Source organism: Heterocephalus glaber, unplaced genomic scaffold (assembly GCF_053883595.1).
Source record: "Heterocephalus glaber isolate CG9 unplaced genomic scaffold, H.glaber_assembly_v1.0 deba00001673, whole genome shotgun sequence".
In the NCBI taxonomy this organism is placed as follows: Eukaryota; Metazoa; Chordata; class Mammalia; order Rodentia; family Bathyergidae; genus Heterocephalus; species Heterocephalus glaber.
In genome coordinates, this window is record NW_028258410.1 from 8,161,690 (window position 1) to 8,182,177 (window position 20,488).

Here is a 20,488-nt window from a genome sequence, read left to right on the forward strand (position 1 = left end):
TTAGTATCCAAATTTCAGACTTTATTGAGAACCAGATATGCAAATACCTTCCCTTCTTCATCTGGTACTCAGCACGTCCTCACATTCGCACAGAGGCCCATTCCACTGTGCTGTTGGTTTGATTCTCTTGCCTCACATTTTGTGTTATCTTGGCAGGCTCATACATCAGCAAAGTAATAGAAAATGTCACTTTAGGGACATTCATTCATGAATAGTTGAAATAGTTAAAATCCTGCATGCTCTTTGGGGATGCATACACTAACAACTGCAGAGTGCAACCCCTGGATCAGTCAGGAGGTGTCTTAAGGTGACCCGAAGAGGAGAGTGTCATGACGCTCACTGCTCTGTGAAAGGAGACAAAGGTGTCATTTCTGGCCTCTTTAACGATTGGGTTTTCACTAATTATCCAGGCAGGGATTAAAATCTCTATACACAAGAAGCCTGCTCCAGAGAGAAAAGAAAATGCGGCGAAGAAAGTGATGGTGACTCCTCCTAGGAGTGACACAGTGGGGAAGGAGGCAGCCTGTGAGAGCAGCACACCCTCCTGGGCCAGCGACCACAACTACAATGCAGTGAAGCCAGAGAATACTGCTGCACTCTCCCCACCACGGTTCTGTAAATGTAGGTATCTCCGAGGGTTTGCCCCTCTGGTCCCTTCTTACCCTCTCCGGATAGCCACCTGGGCCTGAACAGGACGGGGAGTCACAGCTGTGTTTTAGTGCTGATGTTGGAGACCAGGTCAGCATCAGTTGGAAGCAAATGCCCATGTCCAACATCTCTCCAGAACCTGGTTGTCCATCCTTAGCCTGTGACCATTCTTCTTGGTGTTTTCCAAAGAGCTGCATGAGCCTGCCTGATAAATGGCTTACTGCGGTGGTGCAGTCCTTTAATATCTAGCTTCAGTCAAGATGAGGCTCTGGTAAGTACCTACATTAGCTCCAGCAAAATGGGATTGCATCTTTGTACTTAGCCCAGTCTCCATATTCAACACTATTGAAACACCAGTTAGTTTAATCACAGCCATGCATAGAACTTGTGTTTTCCCACATTACTACTTTTTGCACATAAAATCACCACTACTTTGGAATGCTGCAGGCATCTCTGCAAATTACTGTTGCATCTAGTAGCTTTGGTACAACTTGTAGGAGTTAACAATTTTTGACCTTGCAGGGAGAGATTGTCTTCTCATCTAGTTGACATACTACACACCCACATGAGTAGACATTAAAATCTTGAAAGCCATTTGTTGGTGCTGTGCACACTCCACAGTGAGTGAACATGGCACCATTGACACTGAGAACATTGTCCTCACTAAAGGGAGATTGGTGGGCTGGGGTCACAAGGGCAGTGGCTTCCTGGCTCTCCTCTGGAGTGTTTAGACTGTTACACTGCCCCTGGTTTCAAGTGAATGAAATGAAGACACTTGGGTTCATGTGTGAAACCCCAGCTTAGACCATGCAACTTGGATTTGTTTCTCAGCCTCATATTCCAGTGATATGTCATAGACATTTATGTTAGAATCCCCAGGGAACATCTTACTCTGATTTTTATTTCTATTTTTATTAATGCTCTGCACAGTTCATGTTGTCCCTTTTTGAAAGCACCAATAGATTAAATAGCCTTACATTCCAAGAGTACAGCTGTACTGTATTTTCCTTTCTTTGGGCCTTTAGCACGTCATATGAGAGGAAGGTGCTGATGCAGGTAGGTGCCAGATGTCATATGGTTAACTTGCGATCCCAAGTCCCAAGACAGGAAGTGGAATCACAATTAAGTTGAATGAACCAACTGCTGCATCCTGGTGGACCTTAATACACCTTAGGTGGGTTAAGGAGCAAATTTCATGCTAGCAGATGGCTAGCATGTCAAGTTATAGAGCTCTAAGATAGTACATCTGTAAAGCTGACAAATACACAGAAATGAGCAGCGTCTATGTGTAAATGGGTAGAGGGCAGCCACTTGATGGTAGGGGGCTAAGTGCTTTAAGTTGAGGATAAGCACATAATACAAGAAGGAAATACCGAGGGTTTAACCACAGCCCAGATACCTGAGTGCCGGGTTTCAATCCAACTCATCCCTCAGAGTGGAAAACCATCCCTGAAACTCCAAAAGGGGGTTGAGACCTTGTGTGCTGGGGAGGGAACACTGGTGGTGAAGGTGAGAATGTGAGATCTACAGTCAGTTGCTGTGTCCTGTGCATACAGGGAGGGAGGAACAGAAGGAGCTCAGAGGATCAACCGGTTGGTCAGTTTCTGTGTATAGAGGTGGGAGGTCTGGCTTTGACTTGTCCTACTCTGCACACTGGCACTTCAGTGGAGGTCATGGGCTCCAGTGGCAGGAAGTTGGGATAAATGAACAAGTGGACAATCTTCCCAGCACATACACATCTCAGAATTGATGGACATCCAGACTACAACATCCATAAGGGACAAACATGGAGCTGGTTGCTTCTGATAATTTCTCTTTTCCCAGAAATGTCATTTTCTCAGTGATTGGGAGGTCAGTAGAGTGATTGGTAAAGCAATCCAAATAGCGGTACCATGTCTACCTCTCTTGCCCCAAACATTTCCTCATCTTTGGGTACCAGAGCACATTCCCCCGGACTTGATTGGGCAGGGTTGGGACGGGCAGCACCCACAGCCCCCAGCCCTGCCTTCCCGGCTCACTTCAACTAGGGCAGGGGTGGGGTGATGAGGCTTGGAGGGAAGACAACTGGGAATGCTTCCAGTCCACTTTCTTGGGGGCTGATCCACCTACGGCTTCACGTGTCTGAGAAGAACCACATGGCAGACCCAAGCTGCCACAGCTGCTCCTGGAGGTGCCTCAGCCACATCCTGCTCCCACATCCCTGGTGTTGCCATCAGGGTAGACATGGGCAGGTGTGTGGACCTAACTGCACAGGAAGCTCTGCTGCTCCTTCCCGTTCTCCAGGTGATATGATTCACGCACAGTTGTGCCTGTGATTCACTCCTTACCATTACTTTCTAGGATTTGTGTACAATTTTCTGAGTTTATGCCAATCAGCATTTTATTTCTTGTCAGGGAATGTTTTGTAATACATTTTTGGTTCCATCCCATTTATAAATGGAATTTTGATATTTATAGACACGATTTATAGCATTTTGGTTTCCCTAAATGGATCATCATTAACTGACATAAAACACAGGGGATCTGCATAGATTTTGATGGGAAAGCATTTCATCTGTCTAATTAAAAAGGAAAATCAACCACTTATAGATCCAGCTCCCAGCCATTTGCTGTTCACCTTACCTAGGTAGAAGAATTCTCTTGCTGATAACCACACGGATGGTCCCAATGGTGTGGTGAACTGGATTTCAGAGAACACGGGTTTCCACTGGTTTACTCAGAGTGTGGGCTCCAGCACACATTTCGGTGAAATCACAAGGGGAACCAGTTCCATATAATAAATACCTACGGGGTACTAGAATCTAAGATTTCTTAGAAATCTAAAAATGATGTTTTAAATACCAGCTACATGAGCCATTATAGCCATTATATCAAGAGATGTCATTGGCAATAAAATAAGGGTGAGAGGAACTAAACCAGTCTTCTCCCATTTTGATGAAAAATCAAAATTTATACAGGTTAAATGATTTAGCTTGACAACTTTTTCAATCAGTATAGCTGGAATTATCTTCGTTGTCAGCATGACATCATTTTTGTGAAGTGTGTTATCTTTTTATAATTTTAAAGAAAATAACCTATTCAGAAAATGAGGTCATTTTACGAACTTGAACCTGCCAGGTGGACCTCTCAGCACCATCCTGCACTATCCTCCCGTCTGTCCTGCGGCTGCCCTGGCCTCTGAGTCCTTTAACCTCTGTGTCCCTCAGCCTCCTTGGGGAAGGGTGAGAGGGGTGGAAGTTTCCGGTGGGGTTGGTCTTTGAATTCACCTCCTACCAATGGCCTTCCTGCAACTTTTTGGAGCTGTGGATCTGCTCTGTTACTTCCTGAAGATTAATACTCGTGGAAAATTTGATAGCATTGCAGTTGTCATCAAGTGCAAAGATCCCCTCTGAAGATGCCTGCTGTAGTTCCTCACTAGCTTCAGGTATATTTGTATACATTTGTAAAATACTTAGGATTTTGTTGCTGTTACCATCAACATGCATGTAGTTAAATTCTTAGTTTCTGAAAGTTAGCAAAGTAAACTTAGAAGATCAGTGAGAATGTTTCCTACTTCATTTATTTCAGTGAAGGTTGAGGCAACTTTATCTTGCCACAACCCTGAAAGCTTGGTGAGAAAAACAAGGTAATGGGCAGCATACTCCTCACCTAGGGTCTACATCAGGTATCCGCTTTGTGGTTTTACACATTTGAGTATGATCCATTGGGTCTGAGGTTCCCGGGGAGGGTAAGTGGACTATTTTAACAGGTTGCTTCCTATTTATGTTAATAAACAACTCAGGAATAGCGAAGTGATGTTTCTTAAAATTTAACATTACCACAGTAGTGCCTCCTGGTGACTGGAAAGTCTCTGAGAAGCAGCTGGTCACTTCCTGTGAGTCTTGGGTTTGGCAGCGCAATGCAAGTGGCCCCTTGGCTGGGCAGACAGTGGACATGAGCGTGGCCTCATCACACGCCAGTTGAGTGGCTCACTTTGAAGTGTAATTTCACCAGTTGTGTACTGTTACCAACCCAGCATGAACTATACTACTTTACTATTCAGGGTAATCTATGTGAAACTTGCTCAAAGGAAGGTAATTTACTTAACAGGTTTTTTTTCTTTTCAATCCAAGTTTCTTATGTAGGGTTAGGAACCTCTCCATTAAACTGAAAACACAAAAATACTGGGAAACTATAAGTTGCCTGGGAAACCTTTTTCATTCCCTAAAACAACTTGGCTGTGGATGTCTACAAAACACTACAGTCAGAATGGCCATCTACCCAGGAGCTTCTGTCATGTAACCTGTGCTTGTTCCATGTTTCATGTTAGTACAATATAAAAGCAAATTATTAACTTACACTTTTTTAATGTATAATTCATTTGAAACTTATAGTAAGGAGCAGAAGCAGAACATTTTCTGCCTGTCACCTTCACTTTTCACAGTAGGAAAGAACACCGAAGAAACAGTTGAGAATCGAAAGCCAAATTGTGCACAGGCTCTGAGAGAGCAGATGCCATTGAGGGAATGGACAGAGTCCTTGCATCAGTAATGCATGGCAAGGATTAAGGCAACTGAGGAGGGCCATCAGTGCCTGATGGAAAGGAAAGTCCTGTGCATAGCACAGTGGTTTTCACTAGTCTGCCTGTGAAGACCCTTTGGGGACAGCACTCACCACCAGTCATAGGTGTCTGGGGCAGTTGGGGATGTGTAGTCTTTGTCTCACGCACCTTTCAGAGGCCCTACCCCCTTGTCCTGCTGCAGCTTCCATCTTGGCAATTGTAGGAGTTCTGAAGAAAACACATTGATGTGATTTTTCCAGGGAAGGCCAGATTTTCTCCACCCTTTTCCCTTTGTGGCTCTCTAGTGCCACCCAATGACCAGTGATGGCATAGCGCCACAGTCAGCCTTCCCGTATGAGACACCTAGTTACAGCTGGGTACTGATCTGTGCACAGCAGCCTGCTGTAATGGACTGAACTCCAGATAATGGAATTTCCAAACAAATGGCCAGACCTGGCAGCATGAGTTTCACCTGGAGCAGTGGCCTAGGCTGCTGGTGATGCTTCCTGAAGCAGCACTTTTCCTCCCCACAAGCAAGGCCAAGGACGTGCGAGCTGAAGGAGTCTATGCTGGCATAATGGCTCCTCTGTAGGAGAGTTGATCATGGGTATGGGAACTGAGCATTGCTCCTCTGTGTGCAGTGGATTCTTCTGCCTAGTGCCTGCTACGTGGACAATGCAGTGCTGACCAGCAGAGTTCAGCAGCAGGTGGCACAGGCTCCAAACAGTCATATTCTGAATGGTTTGCTGCTGTTTTTCTGAAGGGTTGGGGGGGGGCTGTTATTTTCTGCCCTTCTGTGAATTTTCAAGTACATAATACTGTAAAGAGGGAAATTAGGGTCTGAGTTTTAAGGCTCACCGGCAGCTTGCCTAGCATGCATAAGACCCTGGGTTCAATCATCAGCAACGGAGCACAATTTGGATGAGAATTTTGGAAATTCCTTTGAAGTTCTACTTAAAAAAGAAAACAAGTTTCTCATTGTCATTGCCGTTCTAGCAGCAGTTGACCCAGCCTATTACCAGCACTCTGGTTTCCACAAGGGGACGGAGATGTGTGAGGGCCCTGGAGCACTTGCTGTGTAGAACTGTGTGTATTTTTAACACCTCCCTTTAAAGTACGAGAGGCCTTGATATAACAACACACTAGCAACGGGTGAACTTGAGGCAGATTTCTCAACATCCACTAGTAAGGATTGTTTGGCCAATTTGTGTGCTTCTGTAATTATACCTGTGTACTACTGGAAGCCCAGGCAAGGGGTCACAGAAGTTGGCCTTAAGATGGCAGAAGGCACTGGTCTATAAAATTGCAACCTGGTTAGGGAGCCATGCCTGCTGTAGTGGATGCCATTCAGGTATATGACCATTCCATGGTAATCGATGCCCTTAGTCACGTGTACTGAGGATGTCCTGGAAGTACTTTCAACTTGGATTTTCCCTCAGGACAGATATGCTGGTAGATCAGTAGAGGGTTGGATCTCACCTTCAACATGTCATTTTACAGCTTAAGGTTTCAAGAGATAGGAGTTTGTTTTTTAACTCACATATGTTTGTAACCAGAAACAAGGCAGAAATTAATGTTGCTAACGGTTTAAGGTCATACCACACAGGTGTATAGGAGTTTTGTCAAGGCTCTGAAAAATGCCTAAGGCCAGTGTTTAGAGTTAGCAGTACAATATCAAATTCTCAAAAGTTTCTGTATCTAAAAGCAATGGTGGAACAGGTTTTTGTCCTCCCCTTCAATTGTGACAGGTATGTGCTTTTTGTGACTGCCAGGAGGCTGGCTTTTTGGCTGGTGGTAAGGTTCATCACTCTTGACAGCTAGTGTAGATTTATTATGCCCCTGCTCTCTTCAAAACTCTTCGGGTTGTTGTCACAGCACTTCCTCCTCACTGTGGTCTGAAAGGGCAGGGCTGCCCCCTAAGAAGAGTACACTCCACTGTTTTTAACCCAAACTGCAACAGAGCCTGTGGGCTAACTCTTGTTAGGAATAAATGTCCAGATTTTAAGTACAGCGACTGTACAAGCAGAATCACCACGTGCTCTGTCACTTAGAAAAGGTTGTATTCTGATATACTGTAATAATGGCAGGAAGTTACAAGTTGAATGTGCGTTTTACATGTCATAATGTAAAACCCAAGTGTCCTGAACAGTAAAAGTACTTTCGCAGTGTTCGGTTGTGTTCCTGCTTCCTCGTCAGACATTGCCATTACTTTGAAGTGCACTGTGTACAAATCCAGGTCCCTCGGGGCTTTTCCTCTTCCTTCTGTTCAGGAGGAAGCTCCAGAGATGTGGCTGTGGATGAATGGGGCCAGCATAGTGTGCACATCACCAAAGCCACCTGGGGGCTGGGAGTTGGAAATGCTTCTGGGCACAGGTCTGGGACAGAGGTCTTTGGCAAGGAGCTGTCCTGTGGTATGAAATGAAGATAAATTTTTTTACCCACACTGTGGGTGTTTGGGGCTACAAAAACCTAAAATGGCCTTGATCCCTGAAACACTGCCAAACCGTGTGTCCACATAGTACTTTTGTACACTTGGTAAAATTGAGAGATTTATTTTTATCTTACAAAGTTAGGGAAACTGACAGCCCTAGCCTTTTACTGACACTTGGTGGATTGGCCACATGGAAGCATTGCAGACTGCTGGATAAAGGCTAGTGCCCTCAGCTCCTGTGGACACAGCCATGTCTATGACAAGGCTGCATTGCATCCCCTGGTCTCAGAACCACTGTGGAGCAGTTTGTGGCACCAGGCCTTGCTTGCAGGTGGAATCACAGCTCTTTGGAGTTTTCAACCCTCCCTGGTATATGGGGAATAGTCATTGGCATGGTGATCAAAGAATGGCTGATAATTTTTAATCCCTGGTCACATTACAGGCGTGGTTGCAGCACCTGTTGACCCCCATATAGGGTTTGTGGGCTTGGAGCTGCAGGGTGCTGAAATAGAAAGCTCCCTAGAGGAGGCATTTTCTGTGCCGGAAGGGTACCAGGGAGGCAGGCAGAACTGCTGTGCTCACTGGGCCCTGTTTCTAGACATGACTGGGAGTAGTGCTCCCACACAGGATTTTGATATAACTGATTCTGTCCTAACATGGAGAGGTTTTTGTGGAAGTTGGGGAGTTTTAATGGCAGTTCTTATTTGAATTAAAAACACCAAGTTGTCACCTCATCACAGTGAGAAAATCTCAGCTCCAGAGTTGTGTGTGTGGACATCTGTAGAATGGCCTCACTGTGTTCTCAGCATCTGCTTCTTGGTGTGAAAATACTGTCTCTGGTTGGCTTGTCCACAAAAACAGTGAAGTGACATGTGACTTCCATGCTGCTGACAGCCTCCTCGGCCCTTGGGATTGTCTGTGCATGGAAGGAAGACTTGTCCATCTCCCCCCCACCCCTTTCTTTTGCCAGGGATTGAACTTGGGATCTTGCAAGGCAGGCGGAACCACTGAGCTAAATCCCCAGCCCCATTTCCCCTTTCTGACAAAATTTTTGAAACAATGCTTCACCAAGTTTGTCTTTGAGTTCCTTGTGAAAGTGATATTTTAAAATTATTTTTAATTATGTGGGATTTGTCCTTCAGTTTCACAACTTCGTGATAAAATGGAGCCCTATAAGCTTAGGAGTTGAGACAGAATGTTTAACGGAGTAATATAATCAAGCAGTTCTGAAATAAATTGTGACTATCATAAATACTTCTGCCTAGCCTTAGTCAACCTCCTTTTCTGAATTTTAAGATTTTAAAATTCTTTAATCCGAGTGCATTTTAGTGATGCTCAGAAAGTACGTTAGAACTTAGTGTTGACTGTGCTCAGAGGCAGGTGGCAGCACTCTCGTGTTGGCCCGTCTCACCCAGTGTCCCTGTGCTCTGCTCTGCAGCCGTGAAGGACGACAGGAGAGTGGAGGACAGAGCGGTGGGAGCAGCCACAGGCCCGAAGAAAACAGCCCTTCCAGGCTCCTCGGTGGGCAGGCAGCCTTCGTCCAGAACTCTTGTTCCAAAGAAGCTGCCTCCTTTCACTAACATGGCAGGAGCCAAACCAGCTGTTAAAAAATCACCATCAGGATTCAGGGGCCCCATCCCCAAGAGGCCCTGGCTCTTGCCTGCCCCATCAGGTGCCTCAGCTGCCAGGCAAGCTGGACCAATTCCTGTTGCTATGGTCGCTGCTTCCAAAAAGGCACTGGGCTCTGCTGCTTTGGTCGGATCCATAAGGAAGCCAGCGGCAACTTCTGCCCCCACAACTGTTCCAGCCACAGGACGCCTCGGGGGCACAGGCTCGGCCCAGTCACAACCAAATTCACAAATACGGCAAAATATAAGACGCTCCTTGAAAGAGATTTTATGGAAAAGGTGGGCTGTTCAGCGTTGTGTCTTAACCTGTGGAAGTGAGGGTTTTCATTTATAACGTCATGTCAGGATTGTTCCACCATTTAAGAAAATGAAACATATACACATACCAAGTGCTTTACTTGGTCCCTTTTTTCATTCTGTTCAGAGTCAATGACAGTGATGACTTAATCATGACGGAAAATGAAGTGGGAAAAATTGCCCTCCACATTGAGAAGGAGATGTTTAACTTGTTTCAAGTAACAGATAATCGCTACAAGAGTAAATACCGCAGTATCATGTTCAACCTCAAGGATCCTAAAAATCAGGTGTGTGAACTATCATGTGTATGTGGGATCATTCCTGGTGGGGTGATGCACATGCTGTTTCCTGTCAGCTATGTAACATAATACACTGGACCCAGTATTTAGAGGCATTGATACACTTTTCCCCATTCATGGATCCTTTCCTCTTTACCTGCAGTACTGTCAGGGATCTCATTGGTGCTCCCACCACCTATCCAGCTTACTAGATGAATCTTTCTAAATGTTGCCATAAAATCACATGCACATCCCTCTTCAGCTGAGGCTTCCTTAAAATGTGATGTGAACCACCCTGGAGAAGTCCGCTTCAGCCATTCCTACCACCTGCCCCCAAGGGTGTCTGGGTTTCTCTCCTTCACCTCTGAATCCTTACCCATGTATTATTTATGTATCTCTTGAAAGTGACAAAACCCTTACTAAAATGAAACTTGTGGAGTCAATCTTTTAATGTTCTACTAACATTAATGTAATTTAAACATAGTTCTTTATATTCCATAATGTTCTGCTAACAATTTAAACAAGCATGATCCAGACCTTCAAAGGAGTATGTATGTTTGGCTCTGGACCCCATATTCTCAAGATAGGTTCTTTTCAGGGGGGGAAAAAAACCTGTCTTGAAATAGCATGAAGATTGGAATATTGAATCAATATAGCTGGGTTTTTCCATAGGGCCTATGCTTTCTAATTTTCAAAGCATTAGTCTTAGAATCAGCTGTAATGATTATCAGTACTACCCCCATCACATATTTTCTTAAGTATCATCATCTTGTTACATGTATCAACTCATCCTGGACAACATTTGGACTGCAGTAGTGGATGCATTTTTTTTGTACCTTTCTATGCATCTTTCCCCACAAAACTCAAGTGCTATTTGCCTGTGTTTTAGGATCAGGATCAAGTGTTCTGGCTGCACCACTCCATGGTCAGCAAGCCCTGGCCTAAGGGATGGATTTCCTGCTTTCTTCCTAACACCCTTTTTGAATTGTCTTCCACCTTGAGTCTGGGATCTGTTTCCTGAGGCTGTTGGATGTTCTGCCCAGTCCATGCTTCATGGCCTTGAAGTCAGCTCTCAGCTGGGCCCAGCTGATGCTTCCTTCTGAGAGGCTGACAGGCTCTTGTGGAGCTGGATGGGGTCTCCCTTCTAGGGTGTGGCCCAGTGCTGCCCTCTGTCCAAAACTTAGGGTCTGTGCCTATGGCCCTTGCCCTCTGATAGGACTTGTGCTGCTTTGCTTACCCACATCTGTGCATGTTGGTGTTTGCAGGTGCTCATCAATATTTTTGAATTACTGACTGAAAGTTATTTGTTTATAGGGACTCTTCCATCGAGTTCTGCGTGAAGAAATTTCTTTGGCAAAACTTGTGAGAATGAAGCCAGAAGAACTTGTGTCTAAAGAACTTTCTATGTGGAAAGAGAAGCCAACGAAACCTGTGAGTACGGATGGCAAATGGTAGCTTGAGTCCATGGAAGCTCAACTGTTCCATAAGTTAATAATCTGTTGCTTGCAGGGAAATGTGGTTTGTGCTTAGAGTTTGGGGCTGAAGACTTTGTTATTTTTCTCCTTTCAGGTAATGGAGTCCAGAAGTAAACTGCAGAATGAAAGCAAGAAGGCTGCCATGAAGCCAGAAACCATTCCTGACATGGAGGACTCTCCACCTGTGTCAGACTCAGATGTGAGCCCTGGGATGTTAGTGATTACAGGGAGAGTGAGGTCAGCTCCTTCCAAAGGCTCCCAGGGTCTGCACTTAAAACATGGAACTGGAAACAGGTGCCTGTGGGCATCTAGCTGCAGTGGTTCCCAGTACCTGCAGTCAGTGTTCTCTCTTTAGCAGTGGTTCTTAATCTAGTGAGACTGCATCCTATGTGCCGTCATTTGGAAATGATTTGGAAAGGAAATGACCTGGTCATTTTTTCTGTCACCTTTAGGAGCAGCAGGAATCCGTACGAGCTGCCCCTGAGAAAAGCACAGCCCCCCTTCTCGATGTGTTCAGCAGCATGTTGGAAGACACAACGAGTCAGCACCGGGCCCATCTTTTTGATCTAAACTGTAAAATTTGTACAGGTGAGCCTGACCTAGGGTACAACTTTGGAAATCAGACAAATTTTGAGGATTCTGAAATGATGTATCTTCCCAAAAGTGATAATACTCAGCACACGTTAAGACAAACAAGGCAGGAGTGGTTTTCTGAAGTTTGCCCTACCTTCATCCTGTGCTTCTGATTCCTTTAAGAAGTCAGTGCCTGGGGCCAAGGATGTAGCTCAGCAATGCAGTGCCTGCCTGGCAAGTGCAAGGCCCTGTGTTCGATTCCCAGTACCTGCTCACCACAAGCTGTGAGGGTGCTGGGTTTCTCATCGAGTCTGTCTTCACATTCCTCAGGTCAAGTTCTGTCAGAAGATGAACCAGCTCCTAAAAAACAAAAATTATCAACTTCTGTTAAGAAAGAAGACCTAAAGCCCAAGCCCGACAGCTCTCTACCTGATCCAGTTCCTCACTTGTCTGAGGAAGGCTCTGCAGAGATTCTGCCAGAAAATGCCTCGGAGCCAGACCTGGAAAGGGCGTCTGGTCCAACGCCAGAGGGAAAGTGTGTCCCTGGGCCTCCAGAGGACAGCCATCCAGGGCCCTCCCTGACAGAAAGCTCTTCTCCCTGTCCAGCTTCCTGCGGGGCTGGGGTGGTCACCACGGTCACGGTGTCAGGCCGAGACCCCAGGACTGCTGTGGGCGGGTCCTGTGCCCACCCGGACAGCACCCACATGCCTGAAGCCAAGCCAGACCTGCTAAAGCCCACACTGCCCTCTGTGACACTGCCCAAGTCCATACTTGCTAAGCCGTCCTCGTCTTCTGACCCCAGGCATCTGTCAGTTCCACCATCACCAAGTGTCAGGTGGGTATGTGAGACGGGGTCGGAGCTGGCTGGGGTCCTGTTGTTTCGAGATGAACAAGGGGAAGGAGGTGATGAAATACTTCAGGTCTGAGATTTACTCCGAAATCCAACCTCACACCTGTGTAGCCTAAAAAGGCTTTGTTTTGAGATTGCCTAATTACAGTGGATCTCTAAAATACACAAGGGTTACATTCCTCGAGCACCCACAAATTGTGAAAAACCAGATTTCGGCTATAGTCAGAAAAATGCCTGTAAATGCCTATTTTTATAGTTTAAATCCTAAATACACTATGTCCTGTAGTTATGTAATTTAGTAAAATGCTGTATTAATAAATAATAAAGCCTTAGAAGATGCAGTGCGGGGCTGGGGATGTAATGTAGCTCAGTGGTTCTGCCGCCTTCCTCGCAAGTGCAGTGTCCCGAGTTCAATCCCTGGCACCAAAAAAAAACAAAATAAAGAAGATGCAGTGCGTTTTGGCAGCACCTTAGGAATCTTAGGGCTTTAGGAAAAACAAAACTGGGAACATCAGAGATAGCTACATGGAGTACAGCAACCTGTTATGATGCAGATGCTGGTACATCTGCCAGAGGAAGGTTACAGGGCAACAGCCAGTCAGCAAGGAGAACTGAATAATCCTCTCAGATTGGCTACTTGCAAGCCTCCCACCAAAAAAATCAATTGCAGGGGATACTTGCGGTATCTGTGAAATTACAGTGGTTTTCGGAAACAGTTATTAAATAGGTTCTAAGGAAAAATCCAAGACTAGCTGAGGCCGCACACTCTGAACTGTGACTTCTTAGGGTCATACTGTACCATTTTGGAGGCACAGAGCTTCTATTTTTTGAGACGGGTCTTGCTATGTAGTTCATGCTGATCGTGCACTCACAGAGATCCTCCTGTCTCAGCCTCTCCTCCAGTGTAGCGATTACAGTTGTTCACCACCATGCCCAGTGAGCCACAAATCTTGAAAATTTTAATTTGAATTTATGGTCATCTAGGTTTGTTAGCTCTTTGGCTTCTTTGTGTAAGTATATATATCTAATTTATTGCAATGAACATAGTTTATTGGCAAAAGTAAGCTGCCGAACTTAAAGGAAACTATCTCACTGTTGCTTCTAAATATGAAAGTCTATACTCTTGTAATTCCCATTGTACAAAAAGAGATTATTAACATTTTTTTATTGTTTTGTTTTACAGTGCCTCAGAGACACGATCTCCCCCAGAAGGAGACACGACTCTCTTTTTGTCTCGCCTCAACACCATTTGGAAAGGATTTATTAACATGCAGAGTGTAGCCAAATTTGTCACTAAGGCATATCCCGTCTCTGGGTGTTTCGATTATCTCAGTGAGGTTAGAACCGAGGCCGTGTTTGTGTGTGTGCGCGCGCGCACGCGCACGTGTGTGTGTGTGTCCTAGGAGTTTCTGTAAGCACCTGACACTTAGCAAGGTGTGTCCTGATATGTCAGCACCTCTCAAGGTGAAGGAGAGGTAGCTGAGGTGAGGTGGGAGGTAAAGAAAGCAGTGTGGCAGAAATTTGGGGGCTCAGGCATTCTGGTTGTTTTTAGGGCTTTACCTAATGAGTATGCTCTAAGCATCACCAGGTGTGTGTAACATGCCTCAACACCTTCACAGATCTCCTATTTTTCAAAAGGAGTCTGAAGTGACTAGGTGTGATCTTAGCCAGCAGTAGCTGTTCAGTCCACCTGGCTAATGCTGGAATCATTACTGTGTATCCATAAAGTGGAACATAAAACCTTGAAGCAGTAGCTTCCGAACGTGATCCCATTGGGCACGGGTGGTTATCCTACCACCTTTAGGTTAGGACACTCCTATCCTCCATGGTAATTAACCAGTCAGCATTTAATAAAATTATGTACATTTTCCCTGAATTAGTTGTGATTTTCTTGAGATTTGGCTGGTTTTGTGCCTTAAAATTTCCCTGTTAGTCCCTCTGTAAATATCACAGCTTCCCTGGTCATTTACTCTGAGTGCTTCCTGTTTAGGACTTGCCGGATACGATCCACATCGGTGGGAGGATTGCTCCGAAGACAGTGTGGGATTATGTCGGCAAGCTCAAGTCTTCCGTGTCTAAGGTATCTGCAGCCATAGCCCGGCCTCTGCCCAGGGGCAGAGAGTTTCCGTCTGTCTTTCTGTGCCCTCTCTTGATGGGCTAACACTGAATTATCACCCTGTAACATGGTACATACTAAGAATGTTTTATCTAATAGATATTCTGCTTTAGGGTGAGTAATGCTGTACAGTGATAGATAATGTGTGTACAGTTGGGGTTAGTAAGAAGATGTGCACTGTGCCTTACCTTCTTGTGACGGCGGGAGGAGAGGGGAGTGTGTAGGTAGTCTGCATCGGCTGCTCCCCTGACGCTGTGAGCCAGCTTTGGTATTCTTGGAACCCTGAGAAGAAGCTGTGGCTGTGAGGTGTCAAGTGTGTGGCTTCCTCCTGGGGAGTAAGGGTGTCTGTCATTGCCATCAGGCTCCCTGGAGGGACTGACCCTCCCATGCACATCTGCCCTCTGATAGGGAGATACCCAGACCCCTCTGCAGGTCCCAAAGGCCATTTGTCCTGATCTCTGGAGGTGAAGTTTCCTCTGTGTGGCACACTGCTGGCTGTTCCTGCACACAGATCCCCTCACTGCTTTGAGAGCCCTGTGAGATTGAAGTTGAGGGGAAGGAATTTAAAGAGCTCCTAGTGCTGAAAGTGAGTTCTCATTCTGGCAGTCTGAAGCTTGAGGCTTTGTTTTCCCACACTGAACCAGGGGACTGAGAAAATCACAGAATTGCTAAAGCCTCCCTTTTTGAGATCTGCATTTGAAATTTAGGCATAGCCTTTAATAGGTGCTTGTACTGGGGCAGCCCCGGTGAAGGCTCTACCCTTTGCTCTGTCTTGCAGGAGCTCTGTCTGATTCGTTTCCACCCGGCAACAGAGGAGGAAGAGGTTGCCTACATTTCTCTCTACTCCTATTTTAGCAGCCGTGGCCGCTTTGGGGTTGTAGCTAATAACAACAGGCATGTGAAGGACCTCTACTTGATCCCACTGAGTGCTAAGGACCCTGTGCCACCTAAACTCTTGCCCTTTGAGGGACCAGGTAAGTGACCACCTTCTGGGAGGTCATTAGGCACATCTGGACCCTGTGTATCCTCCCCACTGACAAAGTCCTGCTGAGATCTCACGAGGCAGACCTCCTGCCTCCGCCAACCCTGAATATCCCGGTAGGCAGAATTAGCATGCAGAAAGCCACGTGTAACAGGAGGTCCTATCCTCTGTGATGTGGAGACATAGTTGTAAAAGTACACAGTCAGTGCAAAATTTGTTTCAGATGTTTTAGGAAGAAGGGAAAAAGCTGATTGCTCCCATCCAGCCTCAGATCTGTGGTCCTTTCTCATCTCCAGCAGGTGAGAAGCAGCCTGGGGGAGAGGAACAAGCTGCTCACCTGGTGACTGGCCCACCCTGCTGTCCAGGCGGCTCATGGCTCCTGCCCAGCTGGGAGTGAGTGGGGCTCAGTGCATGGCTGCTCCCCGCTGCAGGTCCTCTCGCAGGAATTGATTCCTGGGGACAGGAAACATAGCGATGTCAAAAAGCACCACTTGAAAGAATTATGTTGAAAACCACAGCTAAAGTTTTCATAAGTTCTTTCAACTTTGGCAAACTACTTAGGGTTTGCTCTTTCCTTAGAAAGTAGCATGTTTAAAGAGTTATTTGTGAATTAACCAAAAAAGAAATCTAGAATTTTCCTCATTTGAGGTGATTCCAAGATAGTTCTGGTCTTTTGGTTTGGAGCTCTTCATAGCCATGGAGGAGGTTCATGTGACTCCAGTAGGGAATCGGAGCTTAGTACCTGAATGTGTCTCCTTGGCCATGACGTCCTCAAAGGGTTGGTCTTCCCACAAGCTGATGTGTCTGTCACATGCTGAGTGCACTGTCAAGTGCTCTACTGTAGTGACATCTGCTAAATGCTGGGAGCGTTCAGGTGCAGCCTAGACCCAGCACTTTGGTGCCTTGGTTCCTGTCACCAAGCCTCAGCAAAAGCTCCTACTGCAGCCATGTAGAGCTCAGAACCCCATGTGCCACTCATACTACCCCTAAGCAGGTTGTCATCCTGTGGGAGCAGGAACTCATCACCCCAGTCACAGGCCTGAACATAACTGGAGCTGTCATTCTGTCATTACTGCCAGTCCTGGGCTCGCCTGGGCCTACTGTTTGGAGTTATGTGCCCCAGAAGTGTTGGTTGGTGTCGATAACTGTGAGGTTAAATATTAAGTGACATGACAAATTATGTTACTTTAACTTCAACATAAGCACATTTTGAAAGTGCTTTGGGATGTCCTTTCAAATCTAACCTGGAGGTAAAGATATGCTACCTCATGGGTCCCTGGAAGTACCTGGTGGCAGCCATAGAAAGAGTGCTGCCCAGCATCTTTGTGACCAGGGGCAGGAGAAGTCCAGTTGTCCTGCAGGTGAAGATGCAGAAGCAGATCCACAGACACTGAGCAGCATCTGGTCAGTTGTGAGTAAGCTCGTGGGTAGGAGTTAAGTGTCTGCATATGGTTCCCCATAATAGAGCCTCAGTAGAATAAAAACCGCCTTTCTTTTGGGTGGAAAGCGTACTTTTTCTTAGAAAACTATGAGTTAGATCCTGAGCCTCCCTATGCTGAATGATTAAAGCAGCATTTCATCCTTGTTTAAGCTCCTCAGTCTGCACAGTCTCCAGCTAGGGCGTGCCAGAGGAGAAACAATTGCCAGGGGCACTGGGGATGCCTGGAGTGGGTGCAGTTGTGGGCTGCTCGTTGGCTTCTGTCAAGCACAGTTGAAAGAGGCTCTCAGTAGAGGACAGCAAAAAGGTAGGAGGCCGCCAGAGGAGTAGCGGCTCCATCGTGAAACTCAGTCACACGAGTGCAGTGCTTCTGCAGAGCCGGCGAGCACAGGGGAAAAGGGCCATGCTGTGCTCTCCCATGGTCCGGGTTAGGTGGGGCAGGGCTCACCTCATCCACCAAGTGTGATTGGTACTGACCCAGATGCACACTTAGTGCCAACACGCAGGCATCACACTCGCTGCCAGGGCACATCCTGAAGCCATGACCCTGCTGAGGGTGCTCAAAAGACAGTCCGTCTACAGTAAATAACAGTTGCGTTTACTAAAGTAGGAAGGGGGGGATCTTAGAAAGGGAATGAAATATTGCCACAAACTTTGCAAGATTTTTTTTTCAACTTAAGGACTTCGCTGTGCCTTTTTTTTCTTTTGACACCACTGTGGACATGAAAATGTGTGTGTGGTATTTACACACTGGCGGCAGGTGAGCTTGTGGCTGGGATACCCTGCACACTGATGGCTTGGCGTTTTCGAGATAACTAGTGTGTGTGTGTGTGTGTGTGTGTGTGTGTGTGTGTGTGTGTGTGTACGTGCATGTGTGTGTATCTGAGCTGGAACCCTTCTCCCAACTCAGTGTTCCTGTCCTCACAGTCTAGTCTCAGCAGAATACTTTGGGTAGCTCAGGCCCTGTCAAAAGGTGGCGGCCATGTCCCCTCAGCAGTCCCTTGGTCCTGTCTAAGCAACTGCCACATGGCAAGCCAGGGTCTTTGCACTGCCCATGGTGTCACTTGCTCCCAGTGTGCTCCTAGAAGTAGTAGGACTGGGCTTCTCATCCACCTAAAACTTTGCCCTCAGTGCTAAGGTTGCTCCCCTCCGTGTTCTGTGAAGTGCAGGAAGCACAAGTCTAAAGGCCATGTAGCATCCAGGCTGGAGGCTGCAGTTTGTGGCAGGGACTGGTGTGCCAGTCGAGTGGAGGGCATACTCAAAAGGTCATGATAGTGGTAGAGAGGTCGACCACACTCATCTGTGTGCCTCAGAGCCAAAGTAGGTTCTGATAGCACAGGATCCTCACAAGCTTCACTGTTCACATTGGAGAAGCCAACAAAGACCCCACAGCTGCCCCGGGAGGGCCCTCATGGAATACCCAAGTTGGCTGGCCCGTTGGCTCACACTTGATTCTCTCACGCTGTGGCAGCCATGGCCATGTAGACCTGCTTCCACATAGGCTCCTTATACACCATATGTTCACACATGGTTCAGAGCACATCCAGAGCAGAACCTACTGAGTGCCTCTAGAAATCTTCGTCTCTGTGCATTGCAATGATCCCTCCACAGAAACACGGGATGATCTTGTTCTGTGAGACAGTGACAACTTTAGTTATATCATCATTGTTTCAGAAGACAGCAGGAAAGCCTGGGTCCTCTTATCCAGATGTGGGTCCTCGCCACTTAGACCTCAGTTGAGCTGGACTTCAGAGCGAGCCACTGATGGTCTCAATGAGAGGACTTGAGGTCTCAGAGCCTGCAAGTCTAGGGCCTCAAGCACAGGAACAAGAGTAGTTGGGGAAAGGGGATCTCATCTGTTCTGTGCGGCCCAGACAGCGCTGGGCCTGAAGCTAAGATGCCCACCTGGCACTCACTGGGGGCCCGTGTGGCCCACCTAGTCTGAGAGAACAGTGGGACTTGGTCTTGATATGCGTACCTGCTGTGTAGCCCAGGTTACAAGTAGATGTGCAGTCTCTGCTATGCATCCCCTCCTTGAACACTCTTAAGAGAAAGGGTGCGATCTCTGACTTACTTCGAGAATGCATCCTTGGAAAAGTGTCAGAGTCTACAGTGCCTTTTTGTGATCACTTTTAACTGCTTCTTAATTAGCTGGAAAGTACTGTGTCTTCACATATTGACAGGTAAGCACTTCTTCGGTTTTCATATGTTTGTATCAGTAGTTTTGCCCAGAAATTGTAATCAAAGTCAGAATATAGTATTGAATGAAATGTACTAATTTCTCTCTCTAAATCAATAAAAATGTTACATGGAAACTGGTCACTGTTTGTTTGACTTGCACCACTTCGTAGCTCCTGGCCACCTGTCATTGGTTTACCTTTGCTTCTTATAAGCCGGGGTAACCTGCTTCTGATAGTACAGAGGACTCTGGGCTGGCCTGCTTCAGGCAAGGTCCTGCACTGGGCACCTGGAAGGACAGTGCCCTCCTCCTACCTGAAATATACCCTGGGCCGGGGGCTTTTTACAAGCCTTAGGGATTCAGAGTGGAAAAGTGGGAGGGTTCTGGGGTGTACGTGTGTGTGGCTGGTACACTGGGGAAAGTATCGTGCCTCTCCCCCGTGTTTGCCAAATCTCTGTCCAAGTCATATTTGTTGTTTGTTAACTTCCACACAGTTTCTGTTCCAGCAAGTATAAATGTTTTCTTCTGGCAGATTCAGACCTTAAGAGGATTGTCATCTTAATGAATAGTTCCTGTGTGATACTTGTGGGGTGTTCACAGAGTGCCACTGCCCCGTGTCTGTAGAAACGGGGGACCTTCTTTCCTGGCCACACCATGCCTCACAGTTTATTGCTGACTGATCTAGATACAGGTCCCAATTCTGGTCCTGTCCCAGGAAATTAATCGGCACACACCTTTCCAGTTTACACCACTTGGCTTCTCCTGGTTTCTCTGTTCTCTGTATGTCTGGTCTAAGAGCTCTGGGTCTGGGACTAGACTCTTACCCTGCAAGCTCAAGGGTGACATGTGGTGCTTAATAGGCTCATTTGCATACATGGCTGTACCACATATGCTACATTTTGAAGGAAAACAGGTCCCTAGTGTACCTGTGTCCTTATCACTTGTGGAAATGAAGGAGGGTGCGTGTTAATTGCAACTGCTACTTCAATATCCCAACACCTAGTTGCTTCTTTTTACCCGCTGTGATAGTTGAAAACCTCACAACTGCCCTCA

General features: G+C 46.5%; 1 protein-coding gene across 10 annotated transcripts in view; it reads left to right on the forward strand.

The window, feature by feature from the left end:
- The window catches only part of Dido1 (death inducer-obliterator 1), a 53,787-nt gene that overhangs the window by 25,598 nt on the left and 7,701 nt on the right, over positions 1 to 20,488 (forward strand). For all 10 annotated transcript variants that reach the window (XM_004841031.4, XM_087197572.1, XM_013070815.3 and 7 more), the window contains exons 6-15: positions 411 to 621; positions 9,058 to 9,526; positions 9,672 to 9,831; positions 11,137 to 11,253; positions 11,392 to 11,496; positions 11,750 to 11,885; positions 12,201 to 12,705; positions 13,904 to 14,057; positions 14,711 to 14,800; positions 15,615 to 15,810. In XM_004841031.4, coding sequence (XP_004841088.1) covers positions 411 to 621; positions 9,058 to 9,526; positions 9,672 to 9,831; positions 11,137 to 11,253; positions 11,392 to 11,496; positions 11,750 to 11,885; positions 12,201 to 12,705; positions 13,904 to 14,057; positions 14,711 to 14,800; positions 15,615 to 15,810 — 2,143 coding nt within the window. The remainder of the gene's footprint in view (positions 1 to 410; positions 622 to 9,057; positions 9,527 to 9,671; positions 9,832 to 11,136; positions 11,254 to 11,391; positions 11,497 to 11,749; positions 11,886 to 12,200; positions 12,706 to 13,903; positions 14,058 to 14,710; positions 14,801 to 15,614; positions 15,811 to 20,488) is intronic.